The sequence below is a fragment of the Pezoporus flaviventris genome, unplaced genomic scaffold (genome assembly GCF_033815535.1).
Source record: "Pezoporus flaviventris isolate CSIRO_AGI_PZ_B2104156 unplaced genomic scaffold, CSIRO_AGI_Pfla_v1 ptg000001l, whole genome shotgun sequence".
Taxonomy (NCBI): Eukaryota; Metazoa; Chordata; class Aves; order Psittaciformes; family Psittacidae; genus Pezoporus; species Pezoporus flaviventris.
The window spans coordinates 50,968,040-50,980,266 of NW_026892549.1; the positions used below are offsets into that span (position 1 = coordinate 50,968,040).

The 12,227-nt window shown below is 34.7% G+C and overlaps 1 protein-coding gene across 4 annotated transcripts in view; it reads right to left on the reverse strand.

Moving 5' to 3' along the window:
* The window catches only part of GLS (glutaminase), a 66,756-nt gene that overhangs the window by 37,006 nt on the left and 17,523 nt on the right, over positions 1-12,227 (reverse strand). For 2 of the 4 annotated variants that reach the window (XM_061457361.1, XM_061457372.1), the window contains exons 6-7: positions 11,574-11,737; positions 5,209-5,267 (exon numbers count right to left, since the gene is read on the reverse strand). In XM_061457361.1, coding sequence (XP_061313345.1) covers positions 5,209-5,267; positions 11,574-11,737 — 223 coding nt within the window. Of the gene's footprint in view, positions 1-4,084; positions 4,119-5,208; positions 5,268-11,573; positions 11,738-12,227 lie in introns of those variants that run through there. The other 2 variants (XM_061457388.1, XM_061457380.1) reach the window with 2 other exon arrangements.

Sequence of the window (12,227 nt, forward strand, 5' to 3'; positions counted from 1 at the left end):
GAAAACTTCCGTTCTTGCACAAGTGCTTCTTATTTTTAGCTTGATTGTATAAGGTTGAGGGCATTGTGACAATATTTCTCAAAAAGCATTTTGGTTAAGTCCAGATGAAATACATCTGTCTAGAACATCAAAGGAAACATTCCATGCACTAACTCCACAAATACTTAGTACACTTACTGGAACATATGTTCATATACACACTTATGTACACATGCTTGTGTGTATACGCATATGGAAAAAACACTTCTAAATGAACACAAAATGAATTTGAAAATGTTAAGATTGAAGCAGTTTGAGAGGCAGAAAATTCAAACTTGCAGAAGACAGCACAATACAATTCTGCAAATACTTAAAGCCACAATGGACACTACAGCTGTCAATCGTAAATTTGAATTTTTTGACTGTGTCAGGTTCTAGTGATCTTCTCTTTTTCCATTTTAAACAAGGTACTTTCATTATCTGTATTTCTACTAGAAAAATATAAGCAGTTGCATAGGTTGCATGCCTACATGTACATAGGAAAGAAGAGACTCATGGATACTCACCAGAGCTTGCAACAACAAAATCAGGCAATATTTATTAGAAAAGTCGTTAATATTAGCCACTTTTCATTGATCAACATTGAGTTTACACAATTAGACCACATAAGCTCTTACCATGTGTCTCTTGTTAAAGTCATTTTTCAATTTTGAATCTAAGCCAAGCTAATAAAAACATCTGGATCATCAGAAGTTTATAATCTTCTAATAATATAAGGTTATTTAAAAAAAATTTTCTAGTTTGATTTTTTTTTTAAGCCAAATTTATAACCTATCACTGTATGAAAAACATCCAGGGGAAATAAAATAATCTTAATACTATGTCAAGGATGCAAGAAAACATTGTTTACATTTGTGCATTTTACATTAACTAATGTGTTTAGTTTTCTGTACTTACATATGTTTTTAATTATATGTGTTAATCTGGGCCTTTTCTGTGAGAACTGGTGTCTTGACGGCTTAGCGTGCCATTGCAGCTCTGAAATACTTGAGAGCACACTGTCACCGACAGCATTTGACCCACTAAGACCAGTACTATTACTATTTGAAATACATGTAGGAATTATTTGTGTCCTTCAGGTATTAAAATATTTATATGTGACCATTCAACATATGTCATTTTAAACATCACTACTACATATTCTATGTCAAATAATGTTCAATACACTGAAGTTATAATAAAAAGTGCAGAATAACATGAAAGTATATTCTATCCAAAATTAGTTACTCCAGGAGAATTAATAACTCAGGAAGAGAGGAAACTTCATCAAAATAAAGACAAGTATCTGGCAAAGAAGATCACAATGCCAACACATGTTTTAAGGTGGTATGTATATACATTTACACATCAGTCTATCAGGAAGGGTAACTGCAGTGGGTAGCATACAGCAATTAAGCTAAATCTGTACTATTTATTGTAACTATATTGTCAAATAAACCCAATAAACCATGTGTTTTTCCCCACTCCTCACGTAGTAAGCCATAACTGTATGGGTTTCCCAGTAACTATCCCAACGGCAAACAGATCCTTGGCACAGCTGGACAGGTTTTTGCACCACACTTTGTCTCATTTGTTTTATGATTTATCAGCAGAAAGCTCTTAAATATATCATAGAATCAGCCTCGTTGGAAAAGACATTTAAGATCAAGTCCAACTGTTATATCAGATACACCTCCATGTTTTATACAAAAAAAACCAAAAAACAACCCCCAAACCAACAACACAAAGCTTTCACTGAATGTAGTTTCTTCAGGGTCAGTAAGATCAGCATTTTCATCTTGTACACCACTTCTTCTGCAAGGACTATGATTATTGCTGTGCCACCCCAACATGTCTAAATGCTTCCCACATTAATCTGCCACCACAGAATACCTCCCCCTTCACTGAGCATTCTAGTCTACCACAGTCTGTATAAGATTATGCATGTGGCTGTCAGCACCTGGAGGATTCATAAACACTGTATTTGCTGTTTTACTATGAAAATGTCTATCTACAGATGGAATCTTGAATCTCTGGTGATTCCTTCCACAGCCATTTGCCTCCTTCTACATATTTCACTCCAAAACCTTTTTTCTTCACCTCATTTGCATCTCTACTGCACCATCCTCCCCAGTCAGGAAAGATACATGTAAGTGGGCAACTGCTGACACAAACACTGACATTTCTGGAGTTCTCAGGCTTTGCAAATTGAGTTTGAGGTTTAAGAAAAAAACAACAGCTCAAACACTAAATACCTACTCATACTACAGGCAATGAAGACTTATCCTAGTCAATGTGATGTGCAGAAAGCTGAGTGGTTACAGAGCACTGAATCTGTACTAAATCTGAATCTTCTGATTTCAAGCACCTGCATTTCCTTGGAGACACGGAAGAATTTACCATTTTATCAAATATCACTTTTCCACAAACTTCGGTAATTGCCACTACAATTTTCTTTTTGGTAAGAGTTATTTGAAAATTCTTGCAGCTATGCAATTTATGTAAGTAGTAATAAAGGCAAATGGCTGTACAATTACAATCAAAGGAAAAGGTTCTTAGGGGTTTAGAAAATTTTATTTCCTTAAAACTGGCCCACAGGAGGTCATTTTGCTCAAGCATTTTTATTGTCGATACATGCTTTAAATTGCTGTAAAGTCTGTGGAGTGCAATGCAAGTACAGTTAGAACAGAGCCATGAGCTAAAGCATCAAAATGTAAATATATCGTAGTTCCAAGCACATGACAACAGAAGAATCATGTAAGCTGGTAAAAGTATGACACAGTCATGCCCAAGTAAGCCAAATAAATGTTGTACTAAACATGCACATACACTTTCTTATGAGTAGCATGGACTAAACGTAACGTTATAGTTTAGGTCTATGCTCTAAGTTCCAAGGTGTGTATACCAAATTCTTAAATTTGGAGCTGGGGATATGATGCTAAGAACCTTTCCCCCCCCACCTCTCTCCCCCCCCCCAAATGTTATATTAACATTACATATTCTGACAAAAAGCATCATCTCTTAGTAATTGTAATTTGTGTCAGATACTAAGGACAGTTGTGTGCAAGAGCGTGCACGCTAACATCTGCTAAATTCAGTGTGATGTACGTAAATTTTGGAAGACTTCTTGAATCAATTTCTCAGAAAGGTAAAATAATGACTATCAAAGGAGGTAACAGTGAAATACAGCAACATCTCTCTACAGCTATCAACATGTTACCATTAGATGAGTGTCATACATGCTGAATGCAACCATGTTTAAGAATCTCTTAATTTTCTTGGACTCTAAGTGCCATACAGAGTCTTCAAGATACGCAAGTAACACCTTAGTAGACAGAACGAATGCACAGGAACTGAGGGCAAAACATGGGTTAATGAAGCCAGCTTTTCCAGAAAAAAAAATAAAAATAAAGACTTAGATTAGATCAAATATAGAAGCCAATCACTTAAATTGCTGCATAGTTAGTAGGAATTTTGTTAAGTTGGAGACTGAGAAGAAGTTATTTTACAACAAATGCAACTATTAAGTAACTTTGTACCTGTGACCCTCTATGTAATTTTCCTCAGAATATGTTTACTTTGGTTAGTTATTCAAATGATAAATGGTATCTTAGTATAAGCAGTACATAATATAATCTACATTTTAATCACACTGGAAACAAATAATGGAGTGTGATAAGATATGCGTCCATTAGACGTGCAGTTACCACATGCAAAAAATGTTAGTGCAATGCAACACTCTTCGTAAGAACATTATGGAAAAAAAGAAATTAAAAAAAAAAACAACACCCAGCAAAAACAATCCCCCAACCTTCTAACAAATACCACAATTGCATGCAGTAAACAAATCCATGTTATCTGTTCAGAAGTACACCATTTATCAAGAACTATGTGCCTTCAAGAGGCACATGCTTGTGTCTTGCCTTCTGACCAGTAGGGCATGTTGTAGTACGACTAACATTTCAGACAAATGTGTTCAGTCAGGTTTTTAAAATTCACTATTATCCAAAGTGAATTTCAATGCTCAGTCAACCTTTAAAAAGATATTAAACGTGAATAAATTTACCTGTCATACTTAAGGCCATTTTCTTTCACCTACAGCTATTAAAGATAAATGTCTTTAAGCAGGAGTTCTTATACCTTCTTTAAATATAAAATAACAGAAAATCATGATCTAAGTAATTTTAAAAATCAACAATTTGGAAATAGGAAGTAGGAAACACACTGATGGACCTTGAAACATAAAAAGAAAAACAAGATTTTTAGACCTCTGAAGTAACAGTATTAAATTTTCTACTTCAAAACTCCAGGGGACTGACATGTTCCCTACAGTTTTACGCAGCTACCCTCCGGAAAAATAAAAACAAATAGTATTTTTATTGTAACAGTGGCTACCAAAAAAAGTCAGAAAATACAAGTAAAGTATCTGGCAAACATTAGCAATACACGGAATTTGTGCCACTTACAACTGCAAGAGATATATACAGCTACACTAAGGAAAAATCAAATACAGTTTTCTAGAAATCTCAAGATCATGGACTAAAGATGCTTTGTCATTATTCAGCTATGCTTTACTGCATAAAACACAGGTAACTGTTTCCAAACATACTTATTTGAGAAAACACATTTAACATACCAACAGAAACTACGAAGCATCAAAATTAAACATGATTTAGTTGTAGAGTATGTTAATAGCAGACAAATTCAGTATTAAAACTGACATATAGCTGCATTGCTCCTGTACAGGTTATAGTCTCTTGCATTTCTTTTGCACAGCAAGAAATATTCTTGTAACTTTATACTATATAAGAGCATTAGACATTCAGAAACACATTTCTGAGTGCTACAGAGTATACTCCTGAGGATATATTCTTAGCATTTAACAAGTATGAGGCAATTCTCTCAAGAGAGTATCAAGTACTGTGCAGCTGAAGAAGGAAACAAAACTAAAAACTCTAAGGAAAAAGAGAGTCCTTCAGCTGCACTGTTTCTTTTAAAAACCTACTAATCCAATACTGCATTTGTTTGGAAGCGTTACTGTTTCCAAAACATCAGTCTGTCTACCTACTCATGAGTAAACTGCCATCCAATAATGCACACACAAAATGAAAACAGTTCATAATCTGCACAAAATACTTTTTCTACCTTCTATTAAAATACTCCGAGAGAAACTAAAAATTAACTTTTTACCTTGATTAAAGATGTGATCACAATTGCTCCAGCATTCACCATAGGGTTATGAGGCCTGTCTGTGAAATAAAGTTTTCAATTACAAATACATGCCAAGACACATTTGTCAAACAAAACTAGAAAAGTAATTAAGAGAAAAATTTTAAGTATTAACTAGCATTTAAGAGAAAAATTATAAATATTAAGGTAAAACCAAGTATTAATCTATGACTGAAAGTTATGATTACAGAATACCATCCTAAATTAAAAACTTTTTAGTCCAACATTATACAGACGGTTTTGTAATTGTGAGCAAAGTATTTTTACACTTTAGGACACACTTAGCCTAACACTGATTAATAGCCCAGTAAATTTATCTGTTTGCTGTCATTTCTTTTCTTGAAGATTTTGAATCCTCCTCAGTGTTTCAAGATTTGATCAATGCAACACATCCAAGTGGAACAATCCCTAAAGGACTTTCCAATTTTTCCTGCAAGTTACCAAGTCTCAGTGATTTTAAGCATTCAGACAGGTCCTTAAACAAAAAGAATTCCAGTTCTTGAATTTCTTTATTGCTGTACATGAATACAAAATCCTGTGTCTTTTTAAAAATCAAGAGGTTCCTATTGGCAGTTCCTGAAATACAACTAACAATTTACTCATCCTCACTAGAACTTACTTTATAATTGACTTGCATGTACCTAATACACTGAAGTTGTTTATCACTAACCTCCCTATTAACAGTATTTTTACATTCCCAGTCATTCTACCGGCTCATGTGAATGAATCTTTCTTTTCCATAAGAAGCTTTCCTTATCAGCCATTTTTAAAAAGTACATTCATTCATTAACATCTACCTCCTAATACTTATCTTCTTTTGCTGTTGTATTAACTAACATTTTTGCTGTGCCTTTAAACTAGGATGTCGATTCTTGAGAGTTCTGGTGTCTGAAAACCTCAACCAATTCTCAATGCATTAATATTGTGGTAAGTTTGAATTCTTCCTTTAATTTGCCATTACTTTGTTTATCTCCAAAATATTTATTTTAAAAACACACACAGAGTTCACTATTCCTATATAACACATGCACATTTTAAAAAGAACTTGAGATGACTGCTTTTTGGAGATTAGTCTCATATTCACAGTATATACGCAGACATGTATTTTGTCATGAAAATTATCCTGGTCATGGTCAATAGCATTTAGCCATACAGAACTATAAGATAATCTTAAAAAACGAATCATCTCAAGTTCCTTTTAATATGTTTCAGAAAACCAACATTAAAAGGAACTTTTTAAAAAGAAAAAAAAAATCAAGTTATTCTATTAGTGAAAAGCTAAGACCAATACCTTAAGTGAAATATATTTGACTTCTGATTAAAAACAGATTTTGAGTAAGAAAAACGTAGCACTTCCATAGCTTCCCAACTCTCTCTCCTTAGGGACTACAAACCTGAAAACCAGTCAAAGGCGTTTCAAGTCAAATGACAAACCCCAGCATCACAGACTGCTGGTCAGAAGGAACATCTGGAGGTCATCTCCTCCACCCTCCTACTCATAGCCAAGCTATTGCCAAGGGTTCATCAGATCAGTCATACCTTTATTCAAGTCTTGAAAACAACCAAACATGGCAAATCCTCTAACTCTCCATCAATCCTGATCCTTCTAGAGTTTACCCTAACATCCAGCCTGCAAGTCCCAAGCCACACTGGGGAGGCCACTGGTCCTTTTTATATCACCTGCCACTACCAAGAAGAGTTACACAAACCTTCACCTTTGCAATTGCTCCTCAAGAGTTTAAATGGCTCCCAGGGGAGCTCCTAACCTCCTCTTTCAACTGCTCCTTGAAGTTACATGGCCAGGACTGCACAGCGCTTTGGTAGTCATTCACTGAAGCCCTCTCCAGTTTTTCAACTGGAGATCCCAACTCCAGACACACAGTCCAACACAACACTGGCTTTGTGCATTGCTTGCTCTAGCTACACTTAGGGTATACCGTTTCCTCTCATCAACATCAGGTATTATTCCAGTCCATAAGTACATTAATGACTTAAATCACACACAATCCTCTACACATCACATGTATATTTTATTAAAAAGGATATATAATGTTTATTCAGCATTTGGCAACTCAAAAGCTTATCAATGTGATACATCCACAGAGCACATGCCCTCAGAAATTCTACTGCATCTCACTTCCTTCAAGAATTCTCCACTTATCTTCACTGTCACAAGGCATTCTTGGTTACCTTTTCCTTTACTCTGCAGATTCCCATCTCTCATTGCTTAGAATCTCAAACTACGTGTACCAGTTCTGGCCCCTTTCCAACCAACACACCTCTATGTGCTGCCCTCACATAAGAATGGCAAGAACCTTCTGATGAAATTAAACATGGACTTTTCTGAATGTGCTTCTGAAATTCTGATGTTGTATTTTGTTTCCACCTTGATAAGTCAGCAAAGAAAAATCATTGTGGAAGCATTCACAGCTACGGGGACATACAGCAGTCTGGCTTACCACACACTAACAAAAGCTCTTCTCTGAGGGTCTCCTACTGCTGCCTAAAAAACAGCACATTACAGCTCTGACACCCTCCATTAATCCACTGCTGCCTCTTCTAAGCAGAATAAACCTTGTCAGGGTACTAGGTCCCAGGAAAGCAATTTTCACTATTATCCCTAGATAGTGAAAGCACCAGATAATACCATTTAACACCTCTTGCCACAATAGCTACATAGGCATCCTGGAGAGATGGTGGATGCTCTAAACCTGTCAGCCTTTAAAAGGCATTTGGACAACACCTTTAATAACATGCTTTAACTTTTGGCCAGCCCTGAAGCAGTCAAGCAGTTGAACTAGATGACTGTTGTAGGTCACTCCCAACAAAAATATTCTATTCTATTCTACAATGAAGAAACTCTCCACAGACTTACTGGCCTTTTCTAAGGGCCAGGATGCCTAGAAAAAAAAAAAATCTTTGAAAGATTCCTGCTTATTTCAAAGAAGAGCTGTCTTCCACTCCCATCAATAACACTTCCATTCCCCGGTATTTTTTTCACCTCTTAGGGATATATAGGCACCATCAGCAAGGGTATTTCACATTGTACAACAAGTAATGAAGGTTGATAACATAATTGCAACAAAAAGGTGAACAAATGGATCTATTAATTGTTAGAGATATCAAACTCTGCAAAGCTAACTGACACACATCATAAACACACACACATATGTTACATATAATCAAATAACAAAGGCAGTGATCTGCTCAGACTGAAAAAAACCTTTTATGAGACTTGCAGAAGTTGTGTATTACTGTATCATTACACTCTGGAGTAAATTCATGTTTTTAGCCTTAATGAAAAGCACAAGTCTTAATAACCCTTTGCCTTTATCTGGGGTGCCCTGATTAAGTTTACCACTGATTCAACAATTTGCCTCTTGCATAAACCACCCACCTAATAGCCTCTGAATAATAAATGCATTCTTCACTAATACAGCACAGTGCTCCCTGTGGGAAGGAGATACTTATCTGGAACAGCCTTTTACCTAGACAGCTGTAACATATTTAATAGGTATATCTAAATTCAAAATAAGAGAAAATATATTTAGTTATTAGAAAATGCCTCCACTGAACATCACTACTGAAATGGTGAAAAATACATAATTTTTAATATCTCAAAACTGTTTGACAGCTCGCACAACTGCTCTACCAACCTGCCATGAAATTATGCCATAGACAAACCAGAGCTTTCCCCTAATAAGCTGAAGTTACAGTGCTTTTCCTCTGCCAGTTCTTCTGAACTTTTTTGTCCATCATTCACCTTAGGCCTTTCTTGTACAACTGGCTCACAGTGTTTGTCCAAGACAATAACTTACAGAAAGAATGATGTCTTCAGTTAACAAAATCCTTCAGCAGAATAAAGAGTTTCCTAGTGATCCCTCATTTAATTACAATGCAACATTTATTACTGCACTAAATTCCACAAAATTATATTACAGCACTAACTTTACAGATTATCAGCAAGAGAAGGTCATGTGTATGGGCAAGAGATATTAACTGTACATGCATACAGGTATTGTCAGACATGTTGCATTATAAACTCAAAAGGCATGAAAAAAACTGCAAACTGCTCAATGACATAACCAGGAAAATTATTCCTGATGATACCTACTTCAGACACATTTTACTATGCAAGATTCTTGATCTACTTCAATCAACTATAATAATCTTGTTTTAATTAACATGGGAACTGCTTTATTCCTCCAGAACTCTGAACTGTTTGATGTGTTCCTTTTGATTAAAGGAAAGTTTTAAAATTTAATATTCATAAAGCTGCAGAAATTCCCAAATTTCTATCGTGCAGCACAGATTTTTATTCAAAACTTATAACAAAACAATGTTACTAAAAATCACGTAAGTTGACATTTTTAGCTGATTTAAAATTGCCTTGTAATAGTCTTGCTCGAATCTCAATACTAGTAAACAAAGAAAATGAAGAACATCCTGGTTTATGAATCTTTAATGCAGTAAGTATAAAAAAACAGCTAACCAGTTTTCAAGTATCTGTATATCACTTCATCAAACCCTGATTACAAACATGAAATTCAACTATATCAGAGTCAGAAACCAAATAAATATCATTTTTTATTTTCAAATCTGATCTTCAAAGTAGTTATGTATGTTCAAACTGCCAAATACTCCACATATCCAAATTTCATACAACAATTTAAGTCTTCATACATTAAGTGTAATCCCTGCCTCCCTCCTCTTCCTTTACTCACAGAAACTCAAATTCTCTTTCCCTATAACTGAAATGTTCCTATTTATTAGACTCCTACATTCTGCTTTAGATCTGTTGTTTAAGAAGCTTTTCAGGTTATATTCTAATGCATTTTTCTCATGCCGATTGTATCAGCCACACAAGCACAAACTTGAAAACTACAACTTTTACCACGTGAATTAGTTTTCTCTATGAACTTCATGCACACTGGTCAAACTTTCAATAATCCCAATTCTCTTGCTGCATAAGTCTTACAAGCACTCTTGAAGTCTAACCGTAATATAAAATACCCCGGCCTAACAATTCACCTCCTCGTATTTCAATTTTAAAAGTAGCAATAAAAAAAGAAATTATTACACTATAATTCCATTAAAAGTAAAAATAAAAAAAAAACACAACAAACACACACAAAACCAAAGAACACCTATATTGAGCCAAAGAAAAAATGAGCAATTTTCAGCACCAAAGCTGGTTTTTTTTTTTATCTGAAAGTTTTCTTAGGACATGAAAGGTAGTCATCTTTACACTCTATGACACTGTATTTGGAAAAACTGGGAAAGCAAAAACAAGACAGCAAAGCTTGACAAAAGGCTTCATTCCTTCTTGGCCATATATATGCATGTTGGTATTTCATTACCACTTACTAACATAATAAAAAAGAAGGAAAAAATTGTGTTTAAGTTTGAAAAGATGATTGTAAGGTATATACTAAATACAATTATGTACCATTAACATATTTAATAATATAGATATTTAAGTCAGAATTCAATAGAGTCCTTGCCAAAATATAATCCAAGCCCTATGCTGTTAATTAAATATTAATTTCAATACCATGGTAACAGAAACATTGCCTGTTCTCCGCTAGAAGGAACATTTGTGTTTCAGAGATAACACCCAGTATCTCCTCTAAAGCTACATGAGTCACTCAACTCAGATTTTTGCCACAATGTTTTTAAAAATAACATTTTCATGCTTGAGAGTTAGTATAACAGGAAAAAAAGAAATAATCTAAGTAAGTAATGTATGAGAAATTCATGCTAAAGCACTCCTGCCACAGGGAAAAAATACAGTGCTTTGAAACAGTAGCCAAATTCACTTTAGAATAATCTGTGGGAAGATATGTTCAGTTTTGCCTTCTGGAACCTGCCCAGTGCTGGCCTTTGGCACCAGCACCTGCTTCTCAGAGGTCTGAGAAAGGAAGGAATATAAAAGTTTCTTAAAATCAGTTTAACATCTTTGATTCTTTCACCATCATTTTTACAGAAGACACTATTAAGAAACACATGCTATCAACTCATCTAAATAAATATACATTTCAAATACTCGCATTATCAAAATTCATTGTTTTTTCCTACAGCTGGATAACGAGCAGATAAAACAGAAGTAATAAAACATCTTTTACTACCATTCTAAATTAGGCTAAAGCAAGTGACAAAGGATAAGCCTACCTTGCCGATAGCAAAATATTTTGGGACATTTTCTAATAGTAAGACTCAAGAGGATATGGCAAAATGAACAGACAAACAAAAAAACAAAAACCTGCATAGCTTGTTTCATAATTTTCTAAAATTATTTGCATTATTAAGTATTATACATCTCTTACCATCTTCATTCAGGAACAATTTGTTGAATCTTAATCCACTAGGCTCTTTACCAACGTATCTGTGCACATACTCTGTGCCAAGATCATTAACAGCAATAGCATATTTCAAAGGTTTTACACAGGACTGGAGACAAAATGGAACTTTGGTATCGCCAACAGAATGCCTGGGAAAAACAAAACAGATTATGAATTTCTTGTTTGCCAGCTGTAGCAAGTACAGTGGTAAACGCTTCATTCTATAACATATTAGGACTATTAACAAAAGACTCCCAAAACCAAATGCATATTACTATTAGGTCTCTTTTTAAACATGTCAAAAAGCTTTAAAGTCTTTAACAATTGCCTCCGTAAGCTAAGCATAACAAAGTCAGGTGCTGGTGATTACTTCAAATATAACAAAATAAACCATGTTCAGAAATGGGTCTGTACCAGAGAAAATAAAATCACTTCAGACCTCTAGTACACTTACCCTACTCAACTGTAAACACATACTCTACAGCTGACATGAATATAGCCTCTATACAAACCCAAGCTTATATAAACAAAGATGAGATTCAATTCAGTTTTAGAACTTGAGGGCAACAATTAAATAGCTGTATTTACATTCCCTTTGATAACAGCATAGGTATTTTATAGCAATTATTAAATGCTATC